Source organism: Anomaloglossus baeobatrachus, chromosome 3, assembly GCF_048569485.1.
Source record: "Anomaloglossus baeobatrachus isolate aAnoBae1 chromosome 3, aAnoBae1.hap1, whole genome shotgun sequence".
NCBI classification, from domain to species: Eukaryota; Metazoa; Chordata; class Amphibia; order Anura; family Aromobatidae; genus Anomaloglossus; species Anomaloglossus baeobatrachus.
Window position 1 is genome coordinate 98,381,168 of NC_134355.1, and position 14,375 is coordinate 98,395,542.

Genomic DNA, 14,375 nt, shown 5'->3' on the forward strand with positions numbered 1-14,375 from the left:
GACGTCGACCTCATGGCGTCCCGGCACAACAACAAGGTACCGACGTTCATGGCACGGTCTCAAGATCCCAGAGCTCTGGCGGCAGACGCCTTAGTTCAGGATTGGTCGCAGTTTCAGCTCCCTTATGTGTTTCCTCCGTTGGCACTGTTGCCCAGAGTGTTACGCAAGATCAGGGCCGACTGCCGCCGCGTCATCCTCGTCGCTCAAGACTGGCCGAGGCGGTCGTGGTACCCGGATCTGTGGCATCTCACGGTCGGCCAACCGTGGGCACTACCAGACCGACCAGACTTGCTATCTCAAGGGCCGTTTTTCCATCTGAATTCTGCGGCCCTCAACCTGACTGTGTGGCCATTGAGTCCTGGATCCTAGCGTCTTCAGGGTTATCTCAAGACGTCATTGCCACTATGAGACAGGCTAGGAAACCAACGTCCGCCAAGATCTACCACAGGACGTGGAAAATTTTCCTGTCGTGGTGCTCTGCTCAGGGTTTTTCTCCCTGGCCTTTTGCCTTGCCCACTTTTCTGTCCTTCCTTCAATCTGGACTGGAAAAGGGTTTGTCGCTCGGCTCCCTTAAGGGACAAGTCTCAGCGCTCTCTGTGTTTTTCCAGAAGCGCCTAGCCAGACTTCCACAGGTACGCACGTTCCTGCAGGGGGTTTGTCACATCGTTCCTCCTTACAAGCGGCCGTTAGAACCCTGGGATCTGAACAAGGTGCTGATGGTTCTTCAGAAACCACCATTCGAGCCAATGAGAGATATTTCTCTCTCACGCCTTTCGCAGAAAGTGGTTTTTCTAGTAGCAGTCACTTCACTTCGGAGAGTGTCTGAGCTAGCAGCGCTGTCGTGCAAAGCCCCTTTCCTGGTGTTTCACCAGGACAAGGTGGTTCTGCGTCCGGTTCCGGAATTTCTCCCTAAAGTGGTATCCCCCTTTCATCTCAATCAGGATATCTCCTTACCTTCTTTTTGTCCTCATCCGGTTCACCAATGTGAAAAGGATTTGCACTTGTTAGATCTGGTGAGAGCACTCAGACTCTATATTTCTCGGACGGCGCCCCTGCGCCGCTCGGATGCACTCTTTGTCCTTGTCGCTGGCCAGCGTAAAGGGTCACAGGCTTCCAAATCAACCCAGGCTCGGTGGATCAAGGAACCAATTCTCGAAGCTTACCGTTCTGCTGGGCTTCCGGTTCCCTCAGGGCTGAAGGCCCATTCTACCAGAGCCGTGGGTGCGTCCTGGGCTTTGAGGCACCAGGCTACGGCTCAGCAGGTGTGTCAGGCGGCTACCTGGTCGAGCCTGCACACTTTCACGAAACACTATCAGGTGCATACCTATGCTTCGGCGGATGCCAGCCTAGGTAGACGAGTCCTTCAGGCGGCGGTTGCCCACCTGTAGGAAGGGGCCGTTTTACGGCTCTATCACGAGGTATTATTTTACCTACCCAGGGACTGCTTTTGGACGTCCCAATTGTCTGGGTCTCCCAATGGAGCGACAAAGAAGAAGGGAATTTTGTTTACTTACCGTAAATTCCTTTTCTTCTAGCTCCAATTGGGAGACCCAGCACCCGCCCCTGTTTTTTTGTGTGTACACATGTTGTTCATGTTGAATGGTTTCAGTTCTCCGATATTCCTTCGGATTGATTTTACTTTAAACCAGTTTATAATTCTTTTCCTCCTTCTTGCTTTTGCACCAAAACTGAGGAGCCCGTGGGAGCACGGGGGGTGTATAGGCAGAAGGGGAGGGGCTTTACACTTTTAGTGTAATACTTTGTGCGGCCTCCGGAGGCATAGCCTATACACCCAATTGTCTGGGTCTCCCAATTGGAGCTAGAAGAAAAGGAATTTACGGTAAGTAAACAAAATTCCCTTCTTCTTTGTCGCTCCATTGGGAGACCCAGACAATTGGGTGTATAGCTTCTGCCTCCGGAGGCCACACAAAGTATTACACTTTAAAAAGTGTAACCCCTCCCCTCTGCCTATACACCCTCCCGTGCATCACAGGCTCCTCAGTTTTATGCTTTGTGTGGAAGGAGGCACACATCCACTCATCATCTCATTTTAGTTATATCGGTTGGAAGAAAAGTGGGCCCCCACGGGGCCCCCGGCATGTTCCCTTCTCACCCCACTAAGTCGGCGGTGCTGTTAAGGTTGAGGTACCCATTGTGGGTACAAAGGCCTCATGCCGTCTCCTTCACCATCCCTTAGCGGCTCTGGGAGAAGTGGGATCCTGAGCGGTCATCCAGTCACTGGGACCGTGCTCCCTCCGCAGCCCCTGTGGGAATCTGTCGGACAGGAGTTTATTTATCCTCAGGGACCGGGCCCTGCATCACTAAGGTACCCTGTATCCCCATGGGGGATGTGCATGGAGCGCCTTCATCCCGGACGCTGCAGCAGCTGCTTATTTCTGACGGCCGGCGGACTTCCGCGCCGACCGCGCCTGTTTGTCGGCCGCGGTATTAAATTTAGTCCCCGGCTTCAATTGCGGCCTAGTAGCAAAACTCCCGCCCCCGGGCCTGCCTGTCAGGGATAAGGGCGGGACTGCCGACCTGACGTCGGCTGTGAGGGCCGGAGCATCCAGTATGTTTCCTCCCCCCTCACTGATCACTGTGGGGACTCCAGATTCCCGCACTTTTCTAACGCCGCCCACGGCTCCACTCCTCCCCTGAGAGCTCCGGCAGCCATTTCTTTGGCATTTTGCCTGTGGAGATTTCCTGGAAAGAGCTCTGCAACGCTAGGAGACCTAAGGCAGGGAATCTGGAGGACACACACTCCGCTTTTTAGCGGTCGGTAAGCCACACCGGTCACCCGGTGCTGGTCCCTTTAGGGTGCCGGAATAGATACTATATATTTTTATATACTTCTGTTCGGTCGGGCTGTATACCCTTCCCATATACCCTCAGTGATCACTCTCCTAGGAGACAACAGCATGTCGTCCACAAGGAGCAAGGCACAGGTTTATTTTGCGACCTGTACCTCTTCTGCGGCTAAGTTACCTGCGGGTTCCACCTACCCTCACTGTGAGCAATGCTCAACCCCTGTTTTGCTTCCGCAACCGGAGCCTCGGTCACTAGTGGGCCCCTCGGCTCAGGTAGAACCCCTTGCTCCCCCTGTCCAGGCGGCAGGGACAGAGTTTGCAGTTTTTGCTGAAAAACTCTCTGAGTCACTCTCACAATCCATGGCTGTCTATGGACAAATGGTCTGCCAAGCTGCTTGAAGCTTTGCAGTCCAGACCGGTCCCTACACAGGCCCCGGGCCCTGTTGGATCTTCACCTCCAGGCCCCTCTCTGCCCGCGCCGCAGCACGTTCCCAGGGGGGGCCCTAGGTCTCACGTGGAGGACTCCGGCCAAGACCACAGTCCCAGACCGGCTAAGCGGGCCCGCTGGGAATCTTCCCCGACTTCTTCACGCTGCTCGGGTTCCCAGCGGGAGGACTCTCTGGAGGACGAGGCGGACGTCGCTGCTCAGGGCTCTGACACTGACGTTGCCCTCAATCTTGATACACCTGAAGGGGACGCCATAGTAAATGATCTTATCTCGTCCATCAACCAGGTGTTAGATATCTCTCCCCCGCCGCCACCTGTAGAGGAGTCGACTTCTCAGCAGGAGAAACACCAGTTTCGGTTCCCTAAACGTACACTGAGTGCGTTTTTCGATCACTCTAACTTCAGAGATGCTGTCCAGAAGCCCAGAGCGGTTCCGGACAAGCGCTTTACTAAGCGCCTTACTGACACACGTTACCCCTTCCCCTCTGACGTAGTTAAGGGTTGGGCTCAATGTCCCAAGGTGGATCCTCCAGTCTCTAGATTGGCGGCTAGATCTGTGGTATCGGTTGCAGATGGTTCATCGCTAAAAGATGCCACTGACAGGCAGATAGAGCTCCTGGTGAAATCCATCTATGAAGCCACGGGCGCGTCTTTTGCCTCTGCCTTTGCAGCCGTGTGGGCACTACAAGCTATCTCAGCTTGTGTGGCTGAGATTAATGCGGTTACACGTAATTCTGCTCCGCAGGTTGCGTCTTTGACTTCTCAGGCGTCAGCTTTTTCTTCCTACGCCATGAACGCAGTTTTAGACTCTGCTAGCCGTACAGCGGTGGCATCCGCTAACTCTGTGGCAGTCCGCAGGGCCATGTGGCTGCGTGAATGGAAGGCAGACTCGGCTTCCAAGAGGTTCTTAACCGGTTTGCCGTTTGCTGGCGACCGCTTGTTCGGTGAACGTTTGGATGAGATTATTAAGGAATCCAAGGGGAAGGACTCCTCCTTACCCCAGTCCAAACCAAAGAGACCTCAGCAACGAAAAATACAATCGAGGTTTCGGTCCTTTCGTCCCTCCGCCAAGCCCCAATCCTCTTCGTCCAGCAGGCCGGAGAAAGGCCAGAGGAACTCCTATGCGTGGCGGGCTAAGTCACGCCCCCAAAAGGCCGCAGGAGGCACTGCTTCCAAGGCGGCCTCCTCATGACTCTCGGCATCCCCGAACCGCATCCTCGGTCGGTGGCAGGCTCTCCCGCTTTTGCGACGCCTGGTGGCCACATGTTCAAGACCGATGGGTGAGAGACATTCTGTCTCACGGTTGCAGGATAGAGTTCAGCTCTCGTCCTACGACTCGTTTCTTCAGAACATCTCCGCCCCCCGAGCGAGCCGATGCACTTTTTCAGGCGGTGAACGCTCTGAAGACAGAAGGAGTTGTGATCCCTGTTCCCCTCCAGGAACATGGTCGCGGCTTTTACTCCAACTTGGTTGTGGTGCCAAAGAAGGACGGCTCGTTCCGTCCCGTTCTGGACCTCAAACTACTCAACAGACATGTGAGCACCAGACGGTTTCGGATGGAATCTCTCCGCTCTGTCATCGCTTCGATGTCACAAGGAGACTTCCTAGCATCGATCGACATCAAGGATGCTTATCTCCATGTGCCGATCGCACCCGAACATCAACACTTTTTGCGCTTCGCCATCGGGGACGAACACCTTCAGTTCGTGGCATTGCCTTTCGGCCTGGCGACAGCCCCGCGGGTGTTCACCAAGGTCATGGCATCTGTTGTGGCGGTCCTACACTCTCAGGGCCACTCGGTGATTCCCTACTTAGACGATCTTCTGGTCAGGGCACCCTCTCAGTTGGCGTGTCAAAACAGCCTTTCCGTCGCCCTGGCGACTCTCCAGCAGTTCGGATGGATCATCAACTTCCCAAAATCCAAGTTGACACCGACCCAATCACTGACATACCTTGGGATGGAGTTTCATACTCAGTCAGCGGTAGTCATGCTACTGCTACGCTGGACAAACAGCTTTCTCTGCAGGCAGGGGTGCAATCTCTTCTTCGGGGTCAGTCACACCCCTTGAGGCGCCTCATGCACTTCCTGGGGAAGATGGTGGCAGCGATGGAGGCAGTGCCCTTCGCGCAATTCCATCTGCGGCCACTCCAGTGGGACATTCTATGCAAATGGGACAGGAGGTCGACTTCACTCGACAGGAACGTCTCTCTTTCCCTCTCTGTCGCAGGGAAAATCCTTCCTACCCCCCACCTGGGCTGTGGTCACGACGGACGCGAGCCTGTCAGGGTGGGGGGCGGTTTTTCTCCACCACAGGGCTCAGGGAACCTGGACTCCGAGTCTTCCCTTCAGATCAATATTCTGGAGATAAGGGCAGTGTATCTAGCCCTATTGGCCTTTCATCGGTGGCTGGAGGGAAGGCAGATCCGGATCCAGTCGGACAATGCCACGGCCGTCGCATACATCAACCACCAAGGCGGCACTCGCAGTCGTCAAGCCTTCCAGGAAGTCCGACGAATTCTGCAGTGGGTGGAAGCCACAGCTTCCACCATCTCCGCAGTTCACATCCCGGGCGTAGAAAACTGGGAAGCAGATTTTCTCAGCCGACAGGGCATGGACGCGGGGGAATGGTCTCTTCACCCAGACGTGTTTCGAGAGATCTGTCGCCGCTGGGGAACGCCGGACGTCGATCTCATGGCGTCACGGCACAACAACAAAGTCCCGGCATTCATGGCCCGGTCTCAAGATCACAGAGCTCTGGCGGCGGACGCATTAGTTCAGGATTGGTCGCAGTTTCGAATGCCCTATGTATTTCCTCCTCCTGGCGATGCTGCCCAGAGTGCTGCGCAAAATCAGGTCCGACTGTCGTCGCGCCATTCTCGTCGCTCCAGATTGGCCGAGGCGGTCGTGGTACCCGGATCTGTGGCATCTCACGGTGGGTCAACCGTGGGCGCTCCCAGACCGACCAGACTTGCTATCTCAAGGGCCGTTTTTCCATCTGAATTCTGCGGCCCTCAACCTGACTGTGTGGCCATTGAGTCCTGGCTCCTAGCGTCCTCAAGGTTATCTCAAGATGTCATTGCCACTATGAGACAGGCCAGGAAACCAACGTCCGCCAAGATCTATCACAGGTCTTGGAGGATCTTCTTATCCTGGTGCTCTGATAAGGGTTTTACGCCCTGGCCCTTTGCCTTACCCACTTTTCTTTCATTTCTTCAATCCGGAATGGACAAGGGTTTGTCTCTCGGCTCTCTCAAGGGACAAGTATCTGCGCTTTCCGTATTTTTTCAAAAGCGTCTAGCCAGGCTTCCGCAGGTCCGCACGTTCCTGCAGGGAGTTTGCCACATAGTCCCACCTTACAAGCGTCCGCTGGAACCCTGGGACCTTAACAGGGTGCCGACGGCTCTTCAGAAACCACCTTTCGAGCCGCTGCGGGAGGTCTCTTTATCACGTCTTTCGCAGAAGGTGGCATTTCTAGTGGCAGTTACATCGCTCCGTAGAGTGTCGGAGCTGGCAGCGCTGTCATGCAAAGCCCCCTTCCTGGTTTTTCACCAGGATAAAGTGGTTCTGCGTCCAGTCCCGGAATTTCTCCCTAAGGTGGTATCCCCTTTTCATCTCAATCAGGATATCTCCTTACCTTCTTTTTGCCCTCATCCAGTTCACCAATGTGAAAAGGATTTGCACTCGTTAGATTTAGTGAGAGCACTCCGGCTCTACGTGTCTCGCACGGCGCCCCTGCGCCGTTCAGATGCGCTCTTTGTCCTTGTCGCTGGCCAGCGTAAGGGTTCGCAGGCTTCCAAGTCAACCTTGGCTCGATGGATCAAGGAACCGATTCTTGAAGCCTACCGTTCTTCTGGGCTTCCACTTCCCCCAGGGTTGAAAGCCCATTCTACCAGAGCCGTGGGTGCGTCCTGGGCATTGCGGCACCGGGCTACGGCTCAGCAGGTGTGTCAGGCAGCTACCTGGTCTAGTCTGCACACTTTCACGAAACACTATCAAGTGCATACCTATGCTTCGGCAGACGCCAGTCTAGGTAGGCGAGTCCTTCAGGCGGCGGTTGCCCACCTGTAAGAGGGGGGCGTTTTTCGGCTCTTTTTATCGAGGTATTCTTTTGCCCACCCAGGGACTGCTTTTGGACGTCCCAATTGTCTGGGTCTCCCAATGGAGCGACAAAGAAGAAGGGAATTTTTGTTTACTTACCGTAAATTCCTTTTCTTCTAGCTCCTATTGGGAGACCCAGCACCCGCCCCTGTTCCCTTCGGGCTGTTGTTCTTTTGTGTACACATGTTGTTCATGTTGAATTGTTCTTTTGGTTCATGGTTTGCAGTTCTCCGAACATCCTTCGGATTGAATTTACCTTAGACCAATTTATAAGTTTCCTCCTTCCTGCTTTTGCACCAAAACTGAGGAGCCCGTGATGCACGGGAGGGTGTATAGGCAGAGGGGAGGGGTTACACTTTTTAAAGTGTAATACTTTGTGTGGCCTCCGGAGGCAGAAGCTATACACCCAATTGGCTGGGTCTCCCAATAGGAGCTAGAAGAAAAGGAATTTACGGTAAGTAAACAAAATTCCCTTTTTTGCAGTCAGGTTGCAAAAGGGGTTGGCCCTCACCTCCCTTAAGGGGCAGGTTTCATCTCTCTCAATATTCTGTCAATACCGCCTAGCTTGCAATCCGCAAGTCAAGACTTTCCTCAAGGGCGTTTCCCATCTAGTTCCCCCGTCTAAACGGTCGCTGGACCCATGGGACCTCAATCTCGTTTTGGACAGTATCCAGGGTCCCCCTTTGAACCTTTTAAGGAATCTTCTCTTGCTCTTCTCTCCTGGAAGGTAACATTCTTAGTGGCGATTACGTCCGTCAGACAAGTTTCGGAACTGGCAGCACTCTCTTGCCACGAACCCTTTCTGATCTTTCATCAGGACAAGGTGGTTCTACGCCCCCTTCCGGATTTTCTTCCGAAGGTTACTTCCCCCGTTTCATATGAACGAGAACATTTTTCTGCCTTCCTTTTGTCCACACCCAGTCCATTGGGTGGAAAGGTTCCTATATTCGCTAGACCTTGTGAGGGCTCTCAGATATTACGTACCCAGGACAGCCCCTTTAGGAACATGGACTCCTTGTTCGTCATTCCTTAAAGGCCTAAGAAAGGAGACCACGCAGCTTCATAGGCAACGCTGACTCGCTGGATTCACTCTGCGATCCAGGAGGTCTACCGCTCGCAACTGGTCTTGCCTACATACTGTTTCAAAGCATTACCGAGTCCATACCCAGGCTTCGGCTGAGGCGAACCTAGGTAGGAAAATTCTGCAAACGTTAGCCAGGAGCGCCTATTGAGATAGGTGCTCCACTATCTGGGACTGGTTCCTAGTCCTTGGGTTGCGTTGTTTGTTTACCCACCCAGGGACTGCTTTAAGACGTCCCATGGTCCTGTGTCCCCCAATGAGGCGTCAGAGAAAAATGGATTTTTGTGTACTCACCGTAAAATAGTTTTCTCTTAGCCATCATTGGGGAACACAGCACCCTCCCTGTTGCCCTGTTGGGCCTTAGCTTTTTTCTCTCTCAGTACTATTTTGTTATGAGTATTCACTCACGTTTTTTGTTACTTGTTCTCCTACTGCTTGTGTACTAAAACTGAAGTAGCCTGGCTGGGCCAGGGGTTTGTATACTGCAGGGGAGGAGCTAACATCTTTGCATCTACTTAGTGTCCTCCTATGGATAAGCAGCATAACACCCATGGTCCTGTGTCCCCCAATGATGGCTAAGAGAAAACGATTTTACGATGAGTACACAAAAATCCGTTTTTTGGCGTTTGGAATTTTTTTTGCCGCTATACCGTTTACTGATCAGACTAATTGATTTTATAGTTTGATAGATCGGACATTTCTGAACGTGGCGATACCAAATGTGTGTATATTTTTCATTTTTTTTACCCTTTAATTTTCAATGGGGCGAAAGGGGGGTGATTTGAACTTTTAGGGTTTTGGGTTTTTTTTGTTTTTTTTTTAATTTTTAAAACTTTTTTTTTTTACTTTTTTTTTTATTTTACTAGTCCCCCAAGGGGGCTATAGCGCTTAGCAATCCGATCGCTTTGCCCTATCTGCTGATCATAACTACAGAGCTGTAAACAGCAGATACGCTCACTTTCTGCTTCACTCGGCTCCGGGCCGAGTGAAACTGAAAGTAATTCATGTGTAGTACAGGAGTCATCACATGACCCTGTGCTACCATGACAACCACCGGAAGCCACGTGACGTGACTTCCGGTATTGGACGGTAAGTAAAAGTTTACCGCCGATGCCGTTATAATGGCGCTGTCACATATTGACAGCGCCATTTAAGGGGTTAAACAGCACGAGCAGATAACGATTCTGCTCGTGCCTAGCAGGCACACATCTCAGCTGTGAAAATCAGCTGAGATGTGCGCCGATCGCGGCATGCTGCCGCCGGCAGACCGCGGGCAGTAACATTATGCCGCTAGGACATAATATTACTGCCCACGGTCGTTAAGGGGATAAAATATAAGCCCTGCTCCAAAAATAAAACCTAGTTGTGGTTCCATAAGGAGGTGTCCAAGCAACTAAACAAGTTAAAGAATACAGCAGGACTCTTCATCAAAGAAAGCAGACCTCCCCCCCCCCCCCATCCCACCCCCCCAAAAAAAAAAAAAATCAGACACCCCCAAAAGAATGCAGTTTCACCCCTTCAAAAAAATAAATCGCACTCACCAGTCCCCAAACAATTACAGTTGGCAAGTTGGTCCAAGTGGAATGCGATTTTTTTTATTTTTTTTTTTGTCTTTTTTTTTTTTTTTATCGCATAGCACTCGCTCCGTATCACTTGCCGTGTGTGCTGACCTTAACCCCTTCAGCCCTGGGGCACTTTCCATTTTTGCGTTTTTGTTTTTTGCTCCCCTTCTTCCGAGAGCCATATTTTTTTTTATTTTTCCGTCAATCTTGCCATATGAGGGCTTGTTTTTTGCAGGACAAGTTGTACTTTTAGATGAAACCTTAAGTTTTACCATATGGTGTACTGGAAAACAGCAAAAAAATTCCAAATGCAGAAAAATTGCAAAAAAAGTGTGATGGCACAATAGTTTTTGGGATGTTTTATTCACGATGTTCACTATATGGTAAAACTGATGTGTGGGTATGATGCCTGAGGTCGGTGCGAGTTTGTAGACACCAAACATGTATAGGTTTACTTGTATCTAAGGGGTTAAAAAAAATCACAAGTTTGTCCAATAAAAGTGGCGCACGTTTTGCGCCATTTTCCAAAACACGTAGCGTTCTTATTTTTTGGGATCTATGGCTCAGTGACGGCTTATTTTTTGCGTCTCGAGCTGATGTTTCTAATGGTACCATTTTTGCGCAGATGCTACGTTTTGATCGCCTATTATTGCATTTTGCGTAAAACTTGCGGCGACCAAAAAACGTAATTTTGTCATTTGGAATTTTTTTGCCACTACGCCGTTTACCAATCAGATTAATTGATTTTATATTTTGATAGATCGGGCATTTCTGAACGCAGCGATACCAAATATGTGTATATTTATTTATTTTTTAACCCTTTAATTTTCAATGGGGGGAAAGGGGGGTGATTTGAACTTTTAGGTTTTTTGTTTTTTTTTTTACTTTTTTTTTTATTTTACTAGTCCCCCTAGGGGCCTATAGCGATCAGCAATCCGATCGCTATTATCTATCTGCTGATCACAGCTATACAGCTGTAAACAGCAGATACAGTCACTTTCTTTTTCCCTCTGCTATCGGCCGAGGGAAAACGAAAGTGAAACATCATAGCTGCAGGCGTCATCACATGACCCTGTGCTACGATGGCAACCACCGATAGTCACATGATCACGTACGTGACTTCCGGTGGGGGCGGCGGTAAGTAAAAAACATGGCCGCGCGCATTTAGATCTTGCTGCCAGACTTTGGCAGCAAGATTTAAGGGGTTAATGGCCGCGGGTGGAAGCGATTCCACCCGCGGCTAGCAGGCACACGTCAGCTGTTGAAAACAGCTGATATGTGTGCCGACCGCCGCCACCTGCCCGCGGGAGGGGGCGAGGCTTAACGGGACACGCTCCATGACGAATATATCCGTCCATGGTCGTGAAGGGGTTAATTATTATTCTTTTTTTTTATTTTTTATTTTTTTTTTGTTCGTTCAAGCATAAATGTGGATTGTCATTAACAGGAAAATATAAGGCACCTTCTGAAAATAAGTCCTAGAGCATCTTTTGGAGCAAAAAAAATTATATGCCCATGTCTTATTTTTGGAGTAACACGGTACTTGTACAGCGTCGGCCTAGCACTCTGTATATACTGCACTTTCCAGGAAGCAAGGATCTGCCTGGTGCTGGCAGTCTGTACTGTTACCTAGCCTGTTAAAGTTAGGTTTAGTTTTTAAAGGGTTTTTCCCACCAATCAAAGATATTTTTTCAGGGTGTGATCATTGCTGAGTCAACCTCTTGGACCATTACTGATCACAGAGAGGGACTTAAGTGGTTCTCTGGTGAAAAGCAGTTACCACCTTTCTACAGGATAAGTGATAATTTATTGATCGGTGGGGGTCCGACCACTGAGAATTTTTATCCAAGACCTTGCTTTTTTTTCCTATTTCAAAGTGGACCACATCTTCATTAATTCTTTATGGAGCAGCTGGAAAAAAGTGCTGCGCTCAGTAGTCCCATATAGAATCAATGGAGCTGCAGTCAAGCATATGCACCACTGCACCATTCTAATGGGGATAAAAGTGCCCCATTCTGCCGATCAGCGCTGGTTACAGCAGTCTGACCCTAATGATTAATAAGTTATCACTTATCCTGCGCATTGGTGATAAGTTTTCAGCAGAAAACCCCTTTAACGTCTGCCACACTAGATACTGCAAATGGATGACTGGCACTGTGTCTGGGGAATCGCCTGAATGGATACAGTATACAAATAAACAAAACAGGAGAATCAAGAGTAATAAATTGTGCAAAATATAGCAATGTTTATTGATGTATAAATAGACAAGACACATAAAGGAAAAAATGGCCATTAAAAAGACACCATTAAAAACACTATAAATAAAGGGATTGTAACCATTAAAGTAGGACAGGAATACAAATTCATGGATGTACAATATTAGTAACCTGAACTGGTAATAAATATCTCATATGGAATATATCATATTATAATGTATCATGTATAGCTTTTAAATCCACAAAAGGAACATAGGTTATTGCATCTTGCCATGAACTGCAGTTGTACAAAAGTGAATCTAGGCGGTAATGAATATATCATAAAATTACTAGTATAGCCTATATGATGAGGACATGGCAAAAGCAGTAAACAAATCACTGGAAGCAAGAAAAGTGCTACGTGCAAAATACTGCAAATCCCAGTGATGAGGTAGAATTCACAATATGCAAAAAGCCAACCTAGGCTATAGTGGATATATGTCAAAATTTCTGGTGATATAGCCTATGCAATGTAAGCATACCAAGGACCAGTGAACAGGTCACTAAAAGCAAAAAAGGTGCTACATGCAAGTACTAAAAGTCCCAGTAATGGGTTCCCCATGGTAATAAGCCCTCTAACCATCCAACGTACGTTTCGCCAATATATAAATACCCCCGTGGACACAGCTTCATCAGGGAGGGAAAGCAATCTTTTTTACATAGATGAATATTTCTTGTAAATAATTCTCTATTTCTATTTGCTAGTTTGTATGGCGTCTGGAGACAGAATCACTTTTCTTGACACTCCAGGACACGCAGCATTTTCAGCCATGCGGGAGAGGGGTGCTCACGTGACCGATATTGTTATACTGGTGGTGGCAGCAGACGATGGGGTTATGAAGCAAACCATCGAATCCATCCAACACGCTAAGAATGCCAGAGGTAAGTCAGTATAGCTTGTATGATGAGTTTCCATGCCACAGTTATGAAGATTCAGCCTCTTGCCTCGTTATTGTAAGCTTTGATTCCTGTATTTATCCCCATTCCCTTATTGTTACCAGTAAGGAGCCGCCATACTTTGTTTCAAGATGCAGCTGAGTAAGCAAATACAATTTTAGAATTTATAGAAAGGAAGATAACACCCATGTTCGCAACTTCATATCACCCCTTTATAAAATCCATGTAATATAGGAAAGACCACAGCTCTCCGTTAAGTGGGTTTTCCCAAGAAAAAAGTTAATTTTAAAGGTGATTTTATTCAATAGATCTTGGAACAATAATAATTTCCACATTCGGATATGTTCAAAAATATGTTGCTGTGTTGAGATAATCTTACAAATGTGCCCATGTAATGTACTGTGTAATGGCTGTGTCTGGCCGTATAGGGACATGGTCTGATCATACCACAGCTCCTGGGCAGGTAAGGAAGTAAAAAAAGTATACAGACATTACAGCACGAGTTAGCAAATTTTTCTTTCTTTGAGGTAAAACATTTTTTAAAAAAACAGGCAGGGAAATGTTTTACCTCACAAAAAGAATCAGCTGTGATCAAGTGATGTGCTGTAATGTTTGTATACTATTTTGTGTCCTCCCAGGCCCAGGAGATGTGGTATGATCAGACAATGTGCCCATATTAGGTTAGACGCTGCTATTACATATTACACAGCAGGGGCACAAATATAAGATTATCTCCGCACAGCAACTTATTTTTAAACACATCCAATTGTGGAGATCTATTTATTAAAATCAACTTTAAAATTAACTTTGTTTTTGGGAAACCCCCTTTAATTATTTCCTGTCTTCATGTCACGTGCAGGGGGGTACTACATGGTGGAAATGCGGAAATGCTGAGGGCACTGATTGGCTGCATCAGTCATGTGACCAGCTGCAAGCCCAGCAAGGACCACTAAGGCGATGACACCAGAAAGACAGGATTTGAAAATTTGGCAGATATTTTTATTACGTTATCACATAGTCTGGTGTTTCATGCAAATTTCATAAAATTGCAGAAAACCTCTATAAGTAGGATGGATGGTCATAACAAAAGCCTAGAAATCCCAGGCATGTTCAACTCGGAGAACGGACGCCTCAGCGTTGATCTCATTTATATGGAAAATTGTAGATGTGGTCAGTACTGAGACACGATTTTTTCCTTCCCCTGAACTTTTCATGACCCAGTGGACA

The 14,375-nt window shown here is 48.7% G+C and overlaps 1 protein-coding gene across 2 annotated transcripts in view; it reads left to right on the top strand.

Moving 5' to 3' along the window:
• Positions 1–14,375, top strand: part of MTIF2 (mitochondrial translational initiation factor 2) — a 104,214-nt gene that overhangs the window by 33,659 nt on the left and 56,180 nt on the right. For both annotated transcript variants that reach the window (XM_075338087.1, XM_075338088.1), the window contains exon 6: positions 12,957–13,133. In XM_075338087.1, coding sequence (XP_075194202.1) covers positions 12,957–13,133 — 177 coding nt within the window. The remainder of the gene's footprint in view (positions 1–12,956; positions 13,134–14,375) is intronic.